The 24,777-nt window shown below is 40.3% G+C and overlaps 1 protein-coding gene across 1 annotated transcript in view; it reads right to left on the bottom strand.

The window, feature by feature from the left end:
* nfixa (nuclear factor I/Xa) overlaps positions 1 to 24,777 on the bottom strand; it is a 274,096-nt gene that overhangs the window by 193,225 nt on the left and 56,094 nt on the right. The window contains 1 exon segment of the mRNA XM_034187333.1: positions 12,484 to 13,015. Coding sequence (XP_034043224.1) covers positions 12,484 to 13,015 — 532 coding nt within the window.

Here is a 24,777-nt window from a genome sequence, read left to right as displayed (position 1 = left end):
ACGGTGCCTTGTTTACCCCCACTCCATTTATTTACCGGCCTGTTTTTCAAGTCGTCATTGAGGGACACTCCACCGAACACGTCCTCACCATCCGCGAGCCCCTCAGCCTCACTCATCTCCCCTTGAATTGCGCAGCCGAAATGCCCCACTTTCAATCCCAAGTCATTCGCTATCCCGTTTTATCCTGCTTTCTTCTCTCCGTTAAGCGTTCTCGGTCTGTGTCCAAACTGATTTGAAGCTTGCTCGCTTACACGGGCGCTTGCCAAATTTGATTCTCTGCATTCTGTTGTACTTCTCAGCTACTTCGCTCATTTAAGGCTAAACCCCCCCCCCCCCACACACACACACACACACATGCGCGCGCGCACACACACACACACACACACACACACCTGCTAAACTGCCCTTCATCTCACAGTGTAACAAACAACAAATGGTACACTCATGAAGGTTATTTCTTGAGGAAGATGTCACCAAAATACCATTTTGCAAGTGAAGCAGATACACAAAAAGTAAATAAATAAATGACCAAGCGTGACCAGCAGGCAAATGTAACGCTTAAAAGTGCAGGCAACGCTTCAAGTGAGCACAAAGCAAAAAGCTAGTCATTGTGAAGATATATCAGCGTAATGGCTGCTGCCAAAATATTTTTTTTTCTTTCCACAATGTAGGAACACAACAAAACAAGAAAAACTCATGGCCTCATGATGGCCCGCTTTCACGGAAAACAAGAATAATGGTCCTATTGAGCGCTAAAGTGTTTCTGTTTAAAAGATATTATACATTTTTCTGTCGCTGCAAACAGGAGTCTGGGGTGCTAATGAGGCTAGGGGAGGGAATTCATTTGAACTCTGAAGAGGCATAAAAGAAAAGGAGAACAAGTGAAAGAAAGAAAAGAGAAGAAAGCGTGGATCAGAGGGAGGAGGTTGGCACGGATGCTGTATGAAAATTTGGCACCCTCCTCCCAGAGCGATAGCATCGTGCCAAAAACGGCCGCCGACACAACGCCTCGCACAACTCCTCACACTCTGAACGTCAGATTCCATTCCTGTGTCACAGTCGCCCACATAATAATGTCTTCCTTCTTCCAGTAAACCTACAAGCGCTAAATAAAATACTTTTTCTTTTATTATTCCTAAGTGAGAACTGAACTAACTTTTACTATTCAGCAACAAAATCCCAGTGAAGCAACATCTAATGGGAGAGATAACCCATTAAAAAAAAACAACAAGGAGCTCTGATTTGGGTGCAAATCACAGCATTCTGACTCTCGTTCGAGCATTAGTACGGTTGTGTGGTGCTGAATAGCGCCGTTAGCCAGACTTTGCAGCCGATGCCAGGGCCTCGCTGTGAGCGGGGCCCAGTGAATAAGCAATACTCGCTGGCTCGCCCTCCTTTCTGGCTGGCCCGCCTGGTAGTGAGCATTGGCCGCTGAACTCTTTCTCCTCCTTCTTCTCCTCCTCTTTGCATCTCTGAGGTGGGGAAACCCTCCTGAGTGAGTATATGGTTTTTGGGGACAGACACATTTCATGGTTGGCTCTGCTACAAAAGCCTGAAAAGAGACCCGATGCTGTGAAGACACAGTATTAATACGAATAATACCACCACCCCACCCCACCCCGCTTCTGACACTCGCTTTTCTCAATAACCTCTTTCTTTTCCTTTTTTGCTCTCTGTTTATGTTGTCGTCTGGATTTTTCCAGGTTAAAAAAAAGGAAAAGCAATATTTTTTGCCACTTTGTTCCCTGCTTAAGGATTTATTTAATTTTATGATGGTAATAATAATTTTGCCATCTTTTAATTTGAAATTACATCTCACTTTTCTGTTGTTTTTTTTTTTTTTTAAATTCCTCTGACACTGAACAAAACAAGTCATTTGAGGCCGTCATCTTGAGCTTGGGAAACAATGATTGACATTTATCACCATCTTATGGCCCTAATCGCTATTAAGATAATAATCAACAGATTAACTAATAATTAAACTAAGCTTTACTTGTAGCGCTTAAGTGAAGAAGGCAAATAATATAACTGAAAAATATACCCATTTCAGCCACATGGATTTTTTTTTTAATTAATGTGTATCATCATTAGTGATGACAAAAATTTCTCTGTCAGTTGAAAAGTCATAAAGTCTAAAGAGCCATAAAAAGGGAATAAATATAAAGGTGCAGGTTCTGCGTTGCTCCCTGCATTTACTAATGTGAAACAGCAAGAATCTCACTGCAGACTTCATGAAATTAAATTTTAAAAATAAAAAAAAAGACTGCTAAAGCAGTCCAATTGCACTAACTGCCTCATTTACTGGAATAATCAATTTACCACATAGCTCCCAATACTGAAACCCTTCATAGAAAAAGGAAACAGATGCGGCTCGACCAGAATTATTCAGGTCCCCACCCGTCTCTGCCTTACTCGATCGCTCACTCTCTTAAGTCAGACACAGCTAAAGAAAGTGAGGTTTATAATCATTATGTAAAAAACAAAAAAAACACAGGGGCCCATTTTTACAGTGTAGGCATCTCAGGGCATGTCAGTTTGAACAGGTTCATTTAACAAGAAACCAACACTTTCTTTGACTCGTCTTCCTCGTATTTTTAAATATTCCCTTCTGTCTGCTTGTGCCTTGTTTTTGTCAGGAGATAAAGACAAACCTTGCGGTCTTGGATCACAATCTATGTACATCTACAGCACCATGATATTAGCCTCACGTCTGCGCGCACACTTTGCAGCAAACACGCACACAGCAGGGACCGCTCCAAATCCAGACATTTTCCAAAGCCAAAAATAATTTGTATCACTTAAACCTGAACTCCTTTCGATTTTTTTTAACAATTTAAGAAATTAAAAGACTTTTCATCACCACTGTAATTTTCTTCCACACTATTCAAATACAGGGTTCATAATCATGTATTGCCAGTATGACCAAATTTTCCTTTTATGAAAAACATTTAGAAATTCTGACCACAAGATGCCACAAAATACTGTGAAATTCAGTTTCTCAGCATGCCATACGAGATTTAACAGGCACTGTTGTGCTATATATGCTAATGTTAGCTGAAGCATTTGGGGAAAAAAAAAAACCAGGAGCCCTTCAATTGTGACTAAAAGTGGCCAAAAAAAAAAAAAAAAAAAAAAAAAGGAAAGACAGCGATGGACACAGCTAATAAACAAAACAGACATCAGAGTTCCCATTGGGAAGACCTCTGGATGCTCCTCATCTCTAAAAGCAATTTAAAGTTTTGACCCACATGGATTAAAATATGGGACAAGACACCATGACACATTTTGTAGCAGTGTCATACATAATGAGGGAGTTCCTTCCTTCAAATGGCAAATTTTGTGAGTGTCAGTATCAAGGAACCAAAAAAAAAACAAAAAAAAAACAGTATATCTTCAACTGCAGTTCAACGTGCAAAAATAAATAAATATTATGTACAATTTCAGCAGAAAATAATTAAATATTAGAAGCACACTAGCTTTAACTCTCAGTAAAGTTTTGCTGGTTACCTGCTGGATAGGTAAGACAGCCCTTAGTTTGTTAACTAATGAGTCAGTGAGAATTAACATTTTATATCTTCATTTCCTCTGCAAAATTTCTGCGATCAAATTCAATGCAACATGGAAACAACATCCCACCCACAAATAAATACTTTACTAACAATAAAGTTAGTTGCAATTTTGCGATATACCACCAAAAAGGGGTACTTTATCTATATTTCAACTATATTATTTTGTCAGTTTTGTTAAAAATAAATGGATATTCACCTTCAAACCTTCAGATTTGGTATTTAACATCAGCATGTCCCCTCACACCAGACAGAGACGTGCAAATGGCAACTCAGGCTGCTAAACAAACGCCATCAGCGGCGAAAGTCTTTCTGTGTGCGAACAGATGTTAGCCAGCGCAGGCCCTGTTCCCACAACAACACTACAAAAGACTCTAACATGAACCACTCTGTCACCGTGGAGATTTTTGCTTCATCAAAGCTTCAACGTTTACTGACACTACCAGGTGTCGAGCTAAAGTGTGCACGCAAATAAATATAAACAAAAACACACGCACACACTGGACAGCAGAAACATGTAGAATCCATCTATAGCCACCCAGCTTTGACCACGTCTCCATTTATGATGTGAGCTTTAAATATTTTGTCACATATTTTCATTTTCCTTCCCCTAATAAAGCAAAAGTGAGGATTTGAATTGTGAATCCTTCCCGTGGTCAGCGGGTTGGCCACGTTGGCTGCTCGGGTTTCTCAGGACTTTCTCACAGCACGGTCCAAGGCCTGACTGCTGCTACAGCGAGAAGGAGGCGGGATCTGGCACCAGGGAGCGTGGAGTGTAGAGCGGTCACGGCAGAAATGGCATAGCGAGCACATTTCACACCTCTCTCGGAGTGACTGCAAATTTCCTGTACTGCACTTTTGATTGGAAACACATTTGAAACATCTTTTCAACAATCGCACCCAGTGTACACAAGAAGGAAAAAAATAAAAGATAAAATGCTAAAAAGTGAAAATGAGGTCAAAACATGGTTCAATGCCCAGTGTTATGAAGTAGCATCACTACATGTTAGTTGCTTTAGTTACTAAAGCTGCTACATTAACCCCCCCCCCCCCCCCCCCACACACACACACACACACCTTTTTTTAAACAAAAACATAGAAGTGTCACTTTTATCATGATCACCTTCTGCGTGCTGTGCCATTATTTTTGTTTGTTTAACATCCTGGACTCACAAACATCACAGATTTACATGATTGGTTGTCAACCAAGCATGTATTACTTGGAATCAAAATAAAATAAATGCTATATCATTTATGTAATAATAATAATAATCTATATTACAATTGCCAAGTGGCCTCTGTGTGCATCCGTGCATGTGTATGGCTTCAATCATGGAGAAAATGGGAACAGCTGACATTTGCCATTTGGTATGCTTATGCATTTTGAGTCAAGGATGAATGCTGCAAAAACAGAAAGTTGATAGGACTAATATTTTTGGAGAAATCAGCAATATTAGCTAACAACAGTGAACAATGGACATTGTGTTGCAATGCACCATGGGAGTTTAGGTTTTGGGGATTTAAATGTTACTGTGGTTCATGTGGATATAACAGTGTTGTTAATGTTACTGATATATTGTGTTTTTGTAGTTCAGTTGGTTTAGTTAAGTGCCATGTTACATTACCATGAGTGAGTTAAGTGTTATGTTGATGTTACCATGAGTGAGAAGGATAGTGTCTTTGATGTCTTCCACCACAGTCTCTGTGTGTGGGTGTGTAAAAATAAAAGCATGCATTATGTGCCTGCGTGTGTACAATTTCAACCCTGGGCAAACTGGAGAAAGCTAACATTTGCTGTTTGGCATGCTTATGTATTTTGGGTCAAGGATGAATGCCGCCAAAACTGAACATTGATAGGACTAATATTTTCAGAGAAACTATGGATATTACCTAAGAACTCACATGCCAATCCAGCAGGGGGCGGTAAATCATCTATATATTCAAAGCATGCATGCATGCATGATTTATTTAGTAAGTTCAATGTAAGTACATAAAATAATTGTAAATACATTAAAAACACATCAATGACACAAGAAAGTGAAAACACTTATTTCCACTGTGGGCCATTTAAAAATCAAATGACAAAATAGATCTAATAATAAAATAAAATAATAATAATAATAATAATAATAGAGTGTATATAATAAGAACCTAAACAATTTATATATACATTAAGACAGTAAAATAACATTAAAAATTATGTAATTAACAGGAAAAAAAAGAGTTGAGTTCTTGTTATATAAACAGTTGAGGTCTAAGGTTCTAAAAACATTCTGGACTCACACACCATTCCAGTACATTGTAGAAACTTTGCATAATTAATTACCATCATTGAAAAATGTCAGCTACCTATTTTATAAACACTACCCAATCTAGAGCCCGCGGATCCCCATGGACAACACACTACTACTACTACTGATAATAATAATAATAATAATAATAATAATAATAATAATAATAATAATAATAATAATGTGCAAAACCACCCATGACAACTGTGAAGGAATTATAGGTTTCTGTGACTGGAGAAGCTGTCTATAGTGCAATTTTTGTCTATTGCGGCACCAGTTACACACCAATTACAGTTACATATTACCAAGAGGCACATAGGAGACATGAGCCTAGATCTGACCTATTTTTATCTTTGTTCTGATAAACTATGATGAAGCTATTACTGGTGATGTAATAGACAAACATCGCACTATGCACAGGTTCTCCAATCACAGCCAAAGAAGCTGAAAATTCCATCGTAGATAGGAGTCTTGGTGGCTTCCCTCACCAGTCTTCTTGAGAACTCCCTACTTGAGACAGATTTGCCAAAAACTACAATACTGTTAATGACTGATAGAAATGAAGTCCAGAACATATTCAGAGACTTGAAAATGTTCATGTATCCATTCCCCGCCTTGTCTAAAAAAAAAAAAAAAAAAAAATCTACAAAAGTGATGATTTATAAAACCGACAATACTTATATTTAGTTTGTGCAATGACTTGTGCCCCACTCTCTAAATTAAAGCTGAAAATCTGAACTTCAAGCACATCTTGTCTGTTTCATTTCAGCTCCACTGCAGTGATGCACAGAGGCAAAATTACAAATCTTGCGTCACTCCCCAAATACGTATATGCAGCTGTGTGCACATCTGGATAACGGTGCATATCTGGTGAAAGTATGTAGTTGTGCAGTCTAGATACTAAAAAGTTGGAGTATGGTTTGGAGTTCACATATCCAAAGGGTCTTTTACACCTTGGTTGAGGTTTGAGCGCCACTATGTTCCCATGCAGTTTTATTTTGTGGTAAACAGCTGATGAACACCCCAGTGGCTCAGGACCACTGCACCCATCAATATATTGTAATGTAGAAAACTTTCAGTGTGCAATCATGTGCACACATGCACAATTTATGTGATAATATATACAGCCAGCCAAAACACAAGTAGAATAGCTACATAATAATTCCTCATTAATTGTCTAACAATTATTAACTTTTTTGCCCCAGCTACAATTACTGAGCAGCTTCCCCACCACTGGTGGAGAAACTGGATCAATGAGAGGAGCCACAAAGACAAAAAATAGCTTGAACCAGGTAAGTGCATTTCTGTCATTTTTATAACCTTGTACATTTCAAAAATATAAATTAAATATTAATTTAAAATTATCCAAGTTCAAATATTTTAGTTTAGCTAATGAGAAACATTTAAATAAATCTGTTACAAGAAGGTGCAGATTCTAGTTGTACCAAAAAAGTGAGAATTATAATAAAACTAGTCCAGTGACCTTCACCGCTCCAATAAAGTCCATTCACGCTTCTTATTCCAAAACATGTACCAGAGCTCTTAGTTCTTTCTAGGCTAAGAAATCACTATAAATGTTGGCAGCAATACTTCTTGAAATAATAACACTGTACTAAATCTGATGACCAACTCACTATGTTGCACCATAACACTGACTGCTGTATACTGTTCTCTGGTGCCAGTTATAGGAGAGGTCTCAAACTCATGTCCCGAGGGCTCAATGTGGCCAAAGAATAAGAAGATGATGGCTAAATTCATGCCTTTCAAAATATTTCTGTTTGTCACTAAATTCAAGTTTATGAATATTGTGAGATTTTTTTATTTCCACTCTATGATGTCATAAAGATCTGAAGAAGCAAAAGTCAGAATGTTGACTACCCCTTTTGTCAATTAGTTCAGGTGATAGTAGCTGGTCATTATGATTCAATTTCATAAATATTTTTTTTTACCTCTCATTAACACTGTCATTGTGTGATGTCATAAAACTCTGAAGAAGTAAAAGTCAGAATGTTTCAGTCCAGGTGATAGGAGTTGGTCATTATGATCTTGGCAGATGTACGTGCTCATTAAGTGCACATTGTATAGCCAGCATCATATTTTGTTTGTGGGTTAAATAAGTTTAAAGCTACAATGTGTAGGACATAGGACATTATGAGAATAAATGGAATGTAGCATTTGTAACCATCTGTTCATTAGTGTATAAATTACCTGCAATAACAAATCAATGTGTTTTCATGAGCTTAGCATGAGCTCTGCATGTCTACATGGGAACGGCCCCCCATCATGGAAGTGCCCATGTTGCCCAGAAGGGACATACTTACTCACCTTTTGTATTTTGCAATGCAACTTAAGAAAAAAGAAGAGGAATCGGTGGTTGCTCCCTTATACACTGTCTACTGGTTGCTAGCACTGGCTAACAAGTTTGAGAACCCTCATTTTTATGAAATGGAGGCTCCTACATATCGCTCATCACAAGAAAATGGCAAGGGAGCACCAATCTGTGTCAACAAAGAAGCAAAAACATGATGGGAGGAATAAAAGCATGAACAGTGATGGCATAATACAATCTGCAACCACACCACTAGATGACACTAAATCCAACACACTGTAGCTTTAAATAAACAATCAGCCACAATCTTAAATCACAAGCAGCCATTTTTTTTCTTACATGACTGGTTGACCCATCACAAACTGCTGTGATCCACACTCAGCCAATCACAGGCTACAACATGAGGGTACGTCCCAACGCCCCATGAACAATGGCGGAGAATAAAAAGAAATTTGAGAGAAAGCTGGATGGTGAAGATGTTGATCCTTATACAAGTCTTCACTGTATTATTCAACTGGAAACATTTCGGGATAAATGGTTAAAATTTAAAGTAGTAGTGGGATGGAAGGGCTCACAGCATCGCCAGTTGTGTCCTTTTTTGTTTTGGGAGAAAATACAAGCAGAATATCCAAATACTGTGTGGTTATAGTTTCACATAATGTTCTCCTTTGGTTTGTTCAAATGTTGAAGCAAAGGAAAACCTGCCCAGTGGGCCCCGGGTTTGAAACCATGAAGTTGCTCTGTCAGGTTTGTCGCTAAAATCAGAGGGGGGACGGCGGCTGTGTGCATTTGTGGCATCGTGGTTCGCTCTGTTATGGCTGCGGTGTGTAAATGCTCCGTAACAGAGAGAATCTGGAAGGCTGGCTGGCTGCAGCGCAGCCTGTGAAAGCCTGACGGCGAGCCCAGAGATTCCCTGTGGCAGCTTTTGCCACTCTGTCATAAACAAAACACAAGACATCTTTCTCTTCTTCCCACACCAACGGGGCCTGGGTGCTGCCAAACAGAACAATCGCTATCGCTGCCTCCTCTCCTTTCCAACGCTCTGTGTGTGTGTGCGTTTGTCTCCTACAATATAAACAAAAGAGATCAGCGGAGGCTTTACCTCTGTGAGCGCAACAATAAGGGCAATGTTTAAGGAGACAAAACAAAAGTGTGCACAGGATCAAAGAGAGGAGCCACAAAGACAAAGATGGTAAAGAGAGACAAAACGCACGCCAAACAAAAAGAACAATGAGCACATCATGCCATTCACAGAGCCCAAAAAAACAAACGCACAACTGAGCATCTCTGAAAAATAAAAGTGACGGCTTTGCAAATATACACACGGCACTTGAAAGTAAAGTGGCACGGGTGACCTTATAGCTTGGGTTCACCCTCTTCTCACTCTATGCAGACCACCAAGCGTTGGCCTGACTGGCCGTCAAACTGACCCCGGGCACTTTGGAGGCAGATAAAAGTACAGAGGCACACTGCATTCGCCAGATAAGAGGCAGACACAGCGTATTCTCGATATGAATGAGCAGCGCGCAGCACAAAATAACAAACACAACAAATATGCAGCAATGAACTTGCAAATTATTACAAACCGTGATACAAAATATATACATGTGCATTTTTTGTTATATGCACATTTTTTTTAAAAAAAAAGATGCTCTTGCAGATAGCTGTGCATCTGTGATTGCCAACATTATCTGATTCATAGATCAAATTACCCAAAATTTTACAACATATTATCAATTATATATTCAATAAATTAGAGCTGCAATGATTATGTGATTATTTATTGACAAATTAATCAACAACTATTTTGATAATCACTTCATATTTTGAGTATTTTTTTATCCAAGTTGTCTGATTTCAGTTTCTGAAATAGGAATATTTTCTAATTTGTTTTTGCTTGTTTCTTTATGACTGTCAGTAAAATAAATATCTTTCGGTTGTGGACAAAACAGGACATTTGAAAGCATCATCCTGGGGTTCTGGAAAACATTTTTCAACATTGTGTCACATTTTATGGCCCTGACAGGTAACTGATTAACTGATCAATTATTTTCTCAATGAAACAGTTCTGAAAACATATTTATATTTTTATATATTTATTGCCACTATGTATTGTGGTTCTGCATCTAGAAGCACAACACCTTCTCAATTCTTAAAACGCAAATACACCCGAAACACGGATCATTCTTATACAAATCTCACTGTCATTGATAACAATTCTGTTGCATGATTATGATCATTTCACTTCCAGTGAAAAAACGCTGCTCACTTTGCCTGCAACCTTCAAGACAAAGAGTTGTTTTAATTTGCATACAAGTACTCCTGAGCATGTGTTCTGTATTAATTAAATTTAATGCTTTAATTTGGCATCATTTAAACCATAATTACCATAAAACAAATGCTTTCATAATAATAATAATAAAAAAAATCATAATTAATTGAAAAGTAAGTAAATCACTACGGTACTCCATGGCCCAGGTGAAGAATAAATCATTACCATGACAGCTTTGTAAAAATCACAAAACAGTAACAAAAGCCTAAATATTAAAATTAAACAACTGTGACATTTAGGAGTTTCACAAAAAATAAAAACCGCGAGGACAGCTGGTGAGATTCCCCAAGTTAACAGCACGCCCGCCTGCTACCTCTGGTTTATCTCTGCCACAGACAGACCAACAGAGACGGACCCGCACTGCTGCCAGGGTTTGGCTCGGGCACTGCGTTTGGCCCAGACCGAGATTTTCAGAGAGAGCAAGAGAGAGAGAGACAGAGGGATGGATGTGATAGCATTTGGATCCACATGCTAGCAGCTACCATAAGAGATCTGCCTAAACACAGAGTGGGCATGTGTGTGTATAATTGCAGAGCGGCCGGGTTAGTATAAGGATAAAGCTGGATGAGTCATTATTTGAAATAAAAAAATTTAAAAAAATCCAGCTGAGATAATATTAGGTCATAACAACATGTTTGTGCGGCTAATGTAGCCAGCAAACGTACAGAAGTGTGTGTATCTGGAGGATTTGGCTGTGACATTCAGTTGATGCGTAACAGCTCCAATGCTGTGTTTTTTGGGGGGGGTTTTTGGTTATGTGATCGTGGGGTGAATACAACACAGCTAGTATGTTGGCTGCACACAACGGGTATGTGCACTGGAGGCCAAAGCGATGTTTGGCCGAATGCGAGTGTGCATATCCACGTTTGTGGCTGAGATACAACAGTGTTTGGCGGTATCAAACTGTAGCTATCGTAGTCTTTGGCCGGGTGCTGTGTGGCTGCACGGATGCGGTCGTCACTAAAACCATGTTTGGCTCTACATGAGTGTGTGTGTGTGTGTGTGTGTGTTTTACGAGTGTATATTTAGCTGTGTTTGGGTGTGAAGGTGGCCACAGCAGAACTGGCTGTCTATGAGTGATGTTGTGTGTGTGTGTGTGTGTGTGTGTGTGTGTGTGTGTGTGTGTGTGTGTGTGTGTGTGTGTGTGTGTGTGTGTGTGTGTGTGTGTGTGTGTGTGTGTGTATATGCATTTTGGCAGCGAGGTCCGGCGCGATGCCGGCGTTCAGGCAGACGGTGAAGGCGGCAGCAGCCTACGGCCTGAGAACAGGAGACTCGCAGTTCCGCTCTCGTTCTCCCACAATCACACACAAACCCCTGGGCTGTGTCCAACAGACGATCCCCGGTTGCAACGGCCTTATCACGGCATGCACACACACGCACACACACACACACACTCACAAACAGCGAGAAAAACACAATATGACAGTAGCGCACTCTCGTCAAAATACTCCTTTCACCATTATGTAATTGCCTTTTTATAATAATAAATAAAAAAAATACTTGCAGCCACAAACTGCTTTGCACAGAAAAATGAATACATACTTGCCAAATAAAGCTGGATGAAAGCCCTTGACATACACTCAGATATTTTCTTTGTCGCTGTTTATGTTGTGTTGTCATGTAAACAAAGACAAAGAATTTTTTTATATACCTGCGAGAATAAAAGCAAGAAAGAAGCTACACTGTCTTTGATATTTTTCATTTTTGTAAAGAGCTAAATACTATTTCTATTTTTGCTATGAATTACCCATTAAGCTATTATGTTATTCCTACTTAAATTTATAAAAGCTTTTTAAATCCAAACCAAAACTTTTTTTTCTTACACTTCAAAAAAAAAAAAAAAATCTATGCAAGTTAGACAGGTGCGTTTAGTTGCACCCACACATGAACGCACACGCACACGTGCGTTGAGGGAGCGTGCACACACGTGTTGACTGTTGTCTAGCTATCTGATTGGCCACGTACCTGGTGTGTGGACGAAGTATGCCAGGTACAGGTCGAGCTCCTTGACGGACACTCCAATGTGGTGCGGCTGCACGCACAGGCCAGGATTGGTGCACTGGGGTGACTTGACCAGCCGTTCCCCGTCTGTGCTCTCCAAGGGGCTGCCCTTGAACAGGATGACCATGACCAGATCCAGCCGCCACACCTTGTCGGCCTGGCGCAGGCAGTCAATGCGACGGATCTTGCCCTTCTGGTCGGGGTTGGACAGCACGCAGCAAGGGGGCTTTTTCCCCGTGATGGTGAGCACAAAGTCCTCACGGAACTCTGGTCGGATGTCCTTACGGAGCTTGGCTAGCAGCCGTGAGGCCCACTTTTGTTTGATCTCTGGCTTCTCACCCAGCAGCTCATCCTTCACCGCGCGCTCTTCCTCCTTGGACATGCGCTTCTCATGCTTCTTGAAGTACTTGCGCTTGCGGGCCTGCAGGTTGAACCAGGTGTAGGCGAAGGCGCGGACATGGGGCAGCAAGGCCTCGATGAAGGGGTGGAATTCATCCTGGATGAGGGAGGAGGACGGGGGGAGGGTGGAGGAGGAGAGGGAGGAGGGGGGGAAGCAGGAGGAGACAGTAGAGAGAGAGGGGGAGAACGGGGGAGAAAAGGACGGGGACAGAGGGAGTGGGGGTGAGGAAGGGAAGAGAGAGGAGAGGCAGTTAGCACCGGCGCGCAGCATGGAGGAGCGGCGCCTGCTCTTTGGGAGCAGAGGGAGAGACTGAGCGAGAGGCGCAGAGAGAGAGAGAGAGAGAGAGAGAGAGAAAGAGTTAGAGAGAAAGAGAGTTAGAGAGAAAGATGCTTCACAGAGACATCACACTGAAGGACACAGTTTACAAAACACTAACCAACACAATACTGAGAGGCTAAGAGGTAAGATGATAAAGATGAGTACTTGTGATTTTTCTGCAATTTACAGAAATACTTTTCTGTCTTTGAATAAATAAAACGGTTTTGCATGAATTCAAGTATGGCATGATTGCACTTGGCTAATTCAAAAAACACAAAATTGCATAATTTCCAGGGAAAAAAATGCAGTGCATAAACTACAACATGCACAACACAAAAAAGTATTTGAAAAAAAAAAATATATATATATAGACACAAGATAAAATATTTAATGTTAAATAAAACCATTATAAACATTCATTACAAACAAAACAAGAGCAAAACTGTAGTTACCATTTTTCTCTGTCATCATAAATACACCACGCCGACTGCAAAGAAACTTAAAATGTACCTCCACAGTACAGTAACTGGAATGTTGAGTGAAAAAAGAAATGAAGAATATAATAGTAACCAAAAGACGAAGACGTTGGGGGGCAAAAAAGCTGAGAGACACTGTCCAATAAAAACAGCAGGGGGCCAAAAAGCTGAAAAAGGCCAAAAGGGGCGTAACAGGCTACCAGCAGGACCACAGGAGGTCCTGCAGCAGAGGTGCTGCTCAACAAGACAAGAGTGCAGAGAAGTTCAGGTCTCTCTCTCTCTCACTGGAAAAAAGTATGGGAACTCTGCTGTGTGCACAAACAAAACAAAACAAATATTTCACTAAAAACAGTGAAATTGTCAAAAACTTACACCAGGTTCTGCTTGCTTGCAAAAAAGTGCAGAAAACAAAACCAAAAAAAAAAAAAATCTCAATGAGAAAGCAATTTAAAAATGCTTGGCAAAGCGACGCGTGCAATTGGTTCAGTTCTGCAGGATCTGCAGAGGGAGAGAGAGCTGGACAAGGGGGGGTGCAGGCGGACAAGAAGAAGAAGAAGAAGAAGGAAAAAAACAAAAACAAGAGGACCGAATCAATGTTGGAAGAGCGTGCACGACCGCTGGCAAACCTGAGTGCAGCTTCTTTTTTCCCCCTCTCTTTCTCTCGAAAACTCTGTCTCTCTCTCTCTCTCTCTCACTCACTCTCTCTCTCTTCCTCTCCACTTTCCTTCTCTAACCACTGACTGAGTCTGTGCCAGCTTGCAGAGGGCCCACCTATTTGGCACCGCGTCTCCAACAGCCCAGCCAATACGCATGCTCCCAGTGCCGAAAGGGAGGGAAGAGAGAGACATAGAGAGACAGAGAGAGATGGCAGAAGGATGAAGCGAAGAGGGAGGTGGATGGTTGGTGACTGGTGGAGCGGGGTGGGGGTGGGGGTGGGGTGGGGGAGATTGTATGTGGTGCAGGCAGAAGGCACGTCATTAGCCAAATAGACAAGTTCCAATCTAGTGCGAAGGCAAAGTCCAGAGGATATTAATTTTACATGCAATCAATCCAGACAGAAAACGCCTCCTACACCCCTGCCATCGTCACCGGCATGGTCAATGCCATCCCTGTGAACTCGCTCCCTCTCAACTGCACCCCCAAACTTCTTTCTCCACAACCCCCCGCTTCTCTCTCCTCCCCTCTTCTCTCTCTCTCTCCGCTCGCGTTACACCACCTTGGCATGGGATGGCATGAGAAAACACAGACTCGAAATCCCACTAGACCCTGGGACCAGCAGCTGCTCCTGGATTTACCACACAAACAAAGAGAGGAGGGGGTGGCGAAGAGAGAAAATGCCTGTTACCCCCACCGAAAAACAAAAAAATACCATCTAAAAAACATGCACTTTCACATCCAAACTGGCCCCCTCTGTCCTATACTCACTCGTTTTTTGTTTTTTATATCTGTGCCTTTGTAGCCCACAAACGCAGAAACACATTAAAATTTGTGTTACCAAATTAGAGTGATCCCATTCGTGCACGAGAGGCAGTTGGACACCGAGAACTGCAAAACACACCGCAATGACTCTCTACTGCAGGAAAGCACGGTTTTGTGTTCCCCCGCTGCAGTAAACTGTCCCTGTCCTAATGCAGTCCAAAATGAGACCGAACAGCAGCAGAAAGTGAGAGAGAACTTTGTCTCTTCTTTACTGGCTGACCCTCAGGACTTCAGAGGGACAAGCTGTGCCAAATGCATCATGGGAGAAATATTGGAGGAGATGACTCTCACTTAATTCAATACAATCTAATGTAGTTTCCCCAAAAACAAATCTCCAAATGGCTTGACATGAAATACATATGGACAACTGCTCTGATTAGGCATGCATTTAAACATCAAATTGTCCCAGCTGAGGAAAAAAAGGACACATTTGGTCATTTGTGTTGCCCAAATGACATGAATTATAGACTTTTAGACTGGATTGGCTGCAGAGGGCAACCACAGAAAGCAAACTTGTCATGTGGCAAAGTCGAGGGCCCGGCCATTTGATTGTGAGTTGAAGCCCCCTGCTGTGCAGCGGGACAGTCTGTCTGTGTGAACACCCTACAAAGGCCAGAGTCCTCTGGTTGGCTCCCAGGATCATCAGATTTAGCCTGGCCTGCACCCCCTGTCAGAGTCTGACAGAGAAGCCGCAGCCTGGATGACTAGCTGGCATGCCCGTCGCAGCACTGGCTGATAGGAGACACACGACTGGCCCACTGGCCGCCTGAATGGCTGCTTGGCTGCCTGGGTGGGTGGCTAGCTAGCTGGCTGACTGGCATGTCAGCGTACTGCTGGGAGGGGTGTGGACCCCATCTGGGCCAGGCCAAGATAGGCTTGGTACCGACTGCCCACGCTAACATACGCCTGCCTCACAAAGCCACGGTGAAAAACGTGGGAATGGAGGAGGATGGAGGACAGAAAAAAGGGGCAAAGAAAGAGATTAAAGATGTGAGTTTCTGTAAATATATGGATAAAGAATGGACTTTAAAGTGGCACACAAAGGAGATCTATGACATCTGCCTTGTATACCGCAGCCATTACAAACTAACAACACAAAAACAAAACAAAAAAAAACAACAATAAAAAGGAGAAAATCTATGCATTTTGTTTGTCCAATTAACACAGAGACACATTTATTTTTGGAGAGTGAGCCCAACATAGCCCTCATTAACATGACATTTAAAATAAAGAGAAGGAAAAATGAAACATGAGACATTAAATCAGATCATTAATGAAATAATTCTGAACATAAACTGCACCAAATGCGAAACTGCAATTACACATGAAGTCCTGAAATCTGTATGTTATGAATCTCTGTGACATCCATTCTTTAACTCTTCAAGAAAAGGTTTATTTGATGTGATGGTCTGGGCAGTTTTCCGGGTCCAATCCACTGGATTGTGTAGCTATCTGTGCCGCAGTAACTTTTTCTTTTCCTTGTAAGAGCTTATCTCCACATGCCATACTCCGTGTCAGAAAACGACGACCTTTGTTCACCAGGATAGGCAAGACAATGCCAACCTCTGGCAGGGCCAGGCCAAGGACGCAGGAAATAAAAGTCAACACAGGTTTTATTAACAAGGCCATGGTTGGCGCAACTGAATGCCAAAATCAGTGAGGTACACACACACACACACCCACACGAAATTTTAGACGCTTTAAGAATTTTAGCATTAGGAAATAAGATAAACTGTGTTTTGACCACAAAAAAAATTAATTAATAAAATAAAAATTAGAAATAAATAAATTAAATTTCACATTATCAGAGCTGCATTGCAGATGTTAACAAGTCACCTCATTAATTATCAGTCCTATAATTTAAAAAACTAACAAAAACACTAAACGTGTTATTAGTCATGAAAGGTGCCAAATTTGTGTTTTAAACAACAGTTAAAAAGCATTTTAAAATTTGGAAACATACTGAATCGAGGCAGAAGCTTTATTTCCTCATTTATTTGTAAATGAGTCCTAATTAAATGCAGGATATAAAAAGAGCCAAATTTAAAAATCGTTAAATAATTTTTAAAACGTCACAATGCGATTTAAAAAAAATACCTCCACTCACCAGCTTACGCTTACTCACAGAGCGAATTACAGTGTTCGTGTAGCCTATTTAAAATTACAAATAAACAGCAAAGCTGACAATAAATATCGCCATGAAAAAAATAAAATCACTATCCTGCCTCGTGCACATTCACAGGTAACGCTCGCGGACAGTGACGTCACTTTGATGTGTTCGCTAACCTTGACGGACTGTGTGAAAAATAGTCTCTGAGGTCCGGGTAAGATTTACGCTACATCCCATCCATGACAGCAAAGCTACTCACAAAAAAAAAAAAAGAAAGAGGGTGGAAAGAGATCATCTTCATGTTAATTAACCACGTCGTGTTCAGAAAGCTCAGCTCCGGCGCTTCGCTAAAAAGTGACGCGTCTACAGAAACCAAAAGCTCCACACTCAAATCAACACGTGAAGTATACTAAATAGTCACGTTTACACATAAACACAAATTCCTCCTTAAAATACAGCCAGTGCAAAAATTAATGCAGCCTGACACATTATGATGCTTTCAAAGAAGACTGAGTGCAAACGATATAAAAAAAGATGAAGAAAAAAACAAACAAACACACGCACACCTGTTCTTGATAAGGCAGGTGAAGTGTTGTTATAAACCCACATGAAACAAATGTGTGCAAATAAAAAGTCACGGGACTGACATCTGCGAGGGGAGAAATAAAGAGAGAGCATAAATTTATTTTTCACATCCTGCTAAATAAAGTCTGATCCGCGGCACACAGCCATCGTTTACTATATTTCCCTGGAAACACAAAGCAAATGCGTTTTATCCCCGCTTTCTAAAAGTTATAAACTAATTTGACCAAACAGTAATTTATGAATTAGAAAAAATAACCGTCGTTTAAATTACTGAGCGCATCCTGTACGTTTCTTCAAGATTATATATATATATATATAAACACCTTCCATTCATATTTAAGCTGCACTACACAGCAATGTAACATATAATCACAATATAACACTGTAATACTGTGTTGCTTTTATTACCAATATGATTTTAACTCTCACAAAAAGGTGAAGTGTTTAAAATATTAAAATATGAAACAGCATGATACCGATTTAGAGCTATGAAAATATTTTTTAAACAAAATGTATGACATTTGCTCAAAATTCTGTCAGATTTTTTAAAAGTATTTTTCCTCAACTAAAATACAAATCAAGAACATGAATATGAATTGTTTTAAAATTATTTTAAATGCTGAAATTTGACCCATTATTGTCATTGTTATTATTTTTGTCATTACTATTATTATTAGTATTATTATTGTTATTATTATGATATCATGTTGGTCTACCCTTTTTAATTTCAGCATTGTTATATTGCATTCAAAAGGAATAGTAAATAGAGAAAAATGCAGAAAGACAAAATCAAAATTTTTGTGCATGTCAGAATTGCATGACAACATATTGCTCTCATGTGTATTTTAAAAAGCTAAGATCATGGTCATTCTCGAACGTGAAGATAAGACACACACACACACAGTGAATTCTGATTTGGTTGGAATTTAACTTTGACATCTGGTCAGTTAAATCAACTCTGACTGCAGTGATGTAAAGACTGTGAGAGGTTGAAAGTACTTTCCCTTAATATGTCTGTGACCTATGTGACCTGGTATAAAAGTTGAAGGAAGCCTTGTCAGAATATATATATATATATATATATATATATATATATATATATATATATATAAAGCTTTGAGCTCTTTTTGGTTACCCACATTAAAGAAAAATACCTTACCTCATGTATATATAAATACCAACACTGAGATCTTGCATGTAGTTCTGTCTGAAGGAAAAAAAAAATTCATAGTGGATGTGAAAATAGTTTGTATGGAATAAATAAAGTTTGCAATTGTTTTTGTCCCATGAGAATGAGAGGAAAAAATAAGAAGCTGGGAGACAGATGTGGTATTGTGGATAAGTGTCTCCCATTAAATGCTAATGCAGTAATACAATACCAGAAAGTATTCACAGTGCTACACGTTTTCCACATTTTGTTATGTTACAGCCTTATTCCAAAATGGATGAAAATTCATTTATTTCTTCACAATTCTACACACAATACCCCATAATGACAATGTGAAAAAAGTTTTTTTTTTAGATTTTCACAAATTATATTATATATATATAAACCCTAATAAATCACATGTACATAAGCATTCACTACCTTTGCCATGATACTCAAAATTGAGCTCAGATGCATCCTGTTTCCACTGATCATCCTTCAGATGTTTCTACAGCTTAATTGGAGTCCACCCGGGATAACTGCAGTTGATTTGACATGATTTGGGGACAAAAATCTGGGGAAGGGTGCAGAAACATTTCTGCTGCTTTGAAGGTCCCAATGAACACAGTGGCTCCCATCATCTGTAAATGGAAAAAGTTCAGATCCACCAAGATTCTTCCTACAGCTGGCCACCTGTCTAAACTGAGCAATCGGAGAGAAGGGCCTTAGTTGGGAGGTGACCAAGAACCCGATGGTCACTCTATCTGAGCTCCAGCATTCCTCTGTGGAGAGAGGAGAACCTTCCAGAAGGACAACCCTCTCTGCAGCAATCCACCAATCAGGTCTGTAAGGAAGAGTGGCCAGACGGAAGCCACTTCTTAGTAAAAGGCATATGACAGCCAACCTGGAGTTTGCAAGAAGGCACCTGAAGGTCTCTCAGACCATGAGAAACAAAATTCTCTGGTCTGATGAGACAAAGATTGAAGTCTCTGGTGTGAATGCCAGGTGTCATGTTTGGAGGAAACCAGGCACCATCCCTACAGTGAAGCATGGTGATGGCAGCATCATGCTGTGGGGATGTTTTTCAGTGGCAGTAACCGAGGACTAGTCAGGATTGAGGGAAAGATGAATGCAGCAATGTACAGAGACATCCTGGATGAAAACCTGCTCCAGAGCGCTCTTGACCTCAGACTGGGGCGATGGTTCATCTTTCAGGAGGACAATGACCCTAAGCACAGAGCCAAGCTATCAAAGGAGTGGCTTCAGGACAACTCTGTGAATGTTCTTGAGTGGCCCAGCCAGAGCCCAGACCTGAATCTAATTGAACATCTTTGGAGAGATCTGAAAATGGCTGTGCTCCGACACTCCCCATCCAACCTGATGGACCTTGAGTGGTACTGCAAAAAGGAATGGGCAAAACTGCCCAAAGATAGGTGCACCATGCTTGTGACATCATGTTCAAGAAGTCTTGAGGCTGTAACTGCTGCCAAAGGTGCAGCAACAAAGTATTGAGCCAAGGGTGTGAATACTTATGTACGCGTGATTTCTTAGTTTTTTAATTTTGCAATAAATTACAAAAAAACTGTTTTTCATGTTGTCATTACGGGGTGTTGTGAGTTGAACTGTGAAGGGAAAAATTAATTTACTCCATTCTGGAATAAGGCTGTAACATAAAATGTGGAAATAGTGAAGCGCTGTGAATACTTTCCGGATGCACCGTACGTTAAAAACCCCAGAAAGCTATCAAATACTTAAAGACATAATGGATGATTCCCCAGGAAATTCATGCAAGTAAAAAAAAAGCCTAATTTTTCTTCTTTTATTTGTCCATTCATAGAAGCCCACACGTCTGCATGCAGACACAAAGATGATATCCCTCTTTAAAATTTCCTCCTTAACTCTTCATCGCTGCCGGTTCTTGCATTTTCATCCAGCTCAAACCTTCTACTCCCTGGAAGAAGAAAAAGAAAAAAAAAAGAAGAAAAACCCAAGTTTCCCTCTTTGTGTCTTTCTCCCATCAGCACAGATTGATGTTAAAAGCGTGTCTGTGCATCGTTTGTAATTACGCCTGTTTACACACTGAAGCATTACTATGTGTGAAAGTCTGGAAGCCATTTGTGGCATGAGGCTGAGAGAGAAAGGCAAAGCGAGTCAGCTTTAAACAGCTCCAGAGACACGAGTGCAGATAGTGAGCCGGGTTCTGCACGCAGACCTGGTAATATTACACTCAAATACACTCTCACTATTTATGCGCCGGATTTGTCTGGGCAGACTCCTGCAGCCTCAAATGTAAGCACATCAATGATACCGTCAAGGCCTTGTCGTGTTTTCTAAGTGTCCAAAATTTATTCAGCTCACATTTTCTTCATATCATTTGGAGGTGGGGTTCTCCGAGTCTGGGCTGCCTGCTTCTACCTCACCCTGTAATGTTCAAACTAATATTTCAATGTTACATATGAAAACAGTTTAATCTCTATTCAGACTGAATCCTGATAACACTCCCATCAATTAGTGAACACGGCTCTTTTATGGATGTCGTCATCGAGGGGTTAAATAAAACTGGGCGCAATTATAGCTTTCAAACTAAATTAGGAAATGCCGGTGCTGTATGTTACAAATGATAATTTAATACAACCATTTCAGCATGTGCCTTAAGCTCAGACGGGCTGGTATAATATTACATGCACACATATGCTGCACATATATGCTCCTCAGTGTGTTTACATTATCCTGCTCCTGCAGCAGCCAAGGTCTTTCTGTAGCCCCGCCATGGCACACACACACACACACACACACACACACACACACACACACACACACACACACACACACACACACACACACACACACACACAGGGCCGTAGACAGGATTTGTTTGATCTGGGCAGGGGTGAACCACCCCACTTGCCACTTGATGTTGCCATCATAACCCTTTATTTACAACAGAGAACCATTTTCTGAAACAGTTGTTTCATTGTGTGTTTTGAGTGCCATAAAACAGTAATTAGTTTCTGAAGCAAATGTTTTATTTGGTGTTTTGAGTATTTCTGCACAGTAAGGGATTTTCTGAAAAACATTTCATTGAGTGTTTTGAACATTTTATAACAGTACTGTGATAGACTGGCTGCCTGTAACCCCGTCTCTCACCCAGTGACAGCTGGGATTGGCTCCAGCAAACCCCCCCCACACACACACACACCTCTTCTGTGACCCTTAACTGGAATAATAAGCAGATTTTGAAGATGGACAATGTCAAAACAATCAATTATTTTCCATAGCAATTGTTTAAATTCCTGTTTTGACCATTTCTGAGGAAATAATCATTTTTTTGTATGCAGAGTGTTTTGATTGTTTCAGCACGGTATATAATTCTTGTTTTATTACAGCCGCCAAGGACGTAATAAAATCATTTATGTTTATTTATTTATTTGTCTGTCTGTCTGTTAGCAGGATTACATCAAACCTACTCCACAGATTTTGACGAAATTTTCACCACAGATAGATATTAGGCCATGGAAGACTCCATTAAAGTTTGGAGGTGATCCAGATCTGGATTTGGATTCTGGATCAAGATTTCACTTTATATAGGCTTTTAAGGATTATGTCAAAACTACTTCATGGATTTTCACCAGACATTGGTGTTGGGCCTTGGAAGACTCCATTCAATTTTCGAGGTGGTGGATCCGGATTCTGGATTTCACTTTGTAGACTTTTAAGGATTACGTCAAAACTACTTCACAGATCACGATGTAAACCGAGATCAGGAAGGCACTATTTTGTTTCAGCTTGTGAATTAAATATCACAACATCTTGATCAGTGGGACCATTCCAGATCAGTATGCAATTATTGCATTGTGTTGTGGGATCCGGATCCAGGTAAAGTCTGGGTCATGATGTGATTCACATATCTGTTATTTTGAGTCCTCGTCAATCCTTGGCAGATGTCAGAAATCTTGGATTGCTCTTGTTGTGTGCGTGTTGAACATTTTAAAATATTAAGGGTGTTTGAAGCAAATGCTTCATTTTGTGTTGTGAGCATTTCAAAAGCAGCTGTTTGATATCATATTTTGAAACAGTAACTGTTTCTGAAAAAAAATGTTAATTTAATGTTTTCAGCCTTTTGAAAGAATAGTTTTCTGAGACAATTTTTTATGCCCCGTGCGGCACGGCATATAGCATCCGGGTTGTCCGTCCATCCGTCCTTCCATCAGTTCATCTGTCCGTCCGTCTGTCCGGCCACAATTCGTTCGCCGCAACGTAGCTCGGCACCTATTGTTCGCAAAAACTTCATATTTGGTGGGTACATACCTTGGAGGAGTACTTCGCATGTGTTTGAAGGCCGGTGACCTTGACCTACTTTTCAAGGTCACCAATGGTCACAACTGTCAAATCCTTTGCCGCAAAGTAACCCGGCAGCTATTGCTCGCAGAAACTTCATATTTGGTGGGTACATGCCTTGGAGGAGTACTTCACATGGGTTCAAAGGCCAGTGACCTTGACCTATTTTTCAAGGTCACCAATGGTCACAACTGTCAAATTCTTTGCCACAACGTAGCTCGGCACCTTTTGCTCATAGAAACTTCATACTTGGTAGGTGCATGCCTTGGAGGAGTACTTCACATGGGTTTGAAGGCCGGTGACCTTGACCTCCATTTCAAGGTCACCAGTGGTTGCATTTGTTTTGAAGGCTGGCGACCGTGACCGACGTTTTATGGTCGCTGTTTGTCACTTCCTCTAAATAAATATTATGCCAATCTTCAATTTTTCCACTCTATATACCAGTTTACATCAAACACACAAGGCTTCAACCAAATACCCACCACCTACAAGTACATATTACTGCACTTTACATGGAAAATAATACTGCGCGCGGGGCATTTCGTGATGAATGTTTCCAGTTTTTAGTGTTTCATATCAATAAATCACTTTCTGAAGTAACTATTTCACTTTCTGTTTTCAGCATTTCCAAACATTACATTTCTCAAAAAAAAGTTTAGTTAAGTGTTCTGAGTGTTAGACAGTCAACAATTTTTGTTTCATTGAGTATTTTGCGCATTTTAAAACAGTAAGGATGTTTTGAAGCAAATGCTTCAGCTCGTGTTTTGAGGATTTCAGGATCAACTGTATCATTTAGCAACTCACATTTTGAAATAGCAATTTGTTTCTGAAGCAACTGTTAATTTAACAGAATGAGCCTTCTGAAACAATTAATGCTTTTCTGAGGCAATTTTTTTAATGCTTCAGAAGTAACTGTTTCATTCAGCATTATTTTGAGCATTTCTAAACTGAATTCTTGAAGAAAATGTTTAGATGAGTGTTTTTGAATGTTCCTACGCAGTAAACGGTATTTTGGGCATTCTAAAACAGTTGCTAATTTTGACATAATTGTTTCATTTAATGTTTTGAGCATTTCAAAAGTGAATCATTCATCTTAAGTGATTGGAACAATGTACTAATACCACCCCAGTGTCACGCTTTTTTTCATGCTCTCGTCATGAAATGAGTCACATTTTCATCACATGTTTTTTTTTATTTTATTATTTCTAACTCTACCGCTTCCCCTAACTCTAACCATACCCCATACATACCATACATACTACGTACTAGCACAGTACACCGGAGTGTATTTCCCCATGACAATGACGGCGGCTGTTCCTGATAAGGTCAAGTGTGTCACAGTTTGTGTGGGGTGTGACATGTGTGCAGAACGTGGCGGTGACCTGCTTCAGCGATGGGGAAAGAG

The sequence above is a fragment of the Thalassophryne amazonica genome, chromosome 15, assembly GCF_902500255.1.
Source record: "Thalassophryne amazonica chromosome 15, fThaAma1.1, whole genome shotgun sequence".
In the NCBI taxonomy this organism is placed as follows: domain Eukaryota; kingdom Metazoa; phylum Chordata; class Actinopteri; order Batrachoidiformes; family Batrachoididae; genus Thalassophryne; species Thalassophryne amazonica.
The sequence above is the reverse complement of the archived record's forward strand: the minus strand, read 5'-3'. Positions and strand labels throughout refer to the sequence as shown.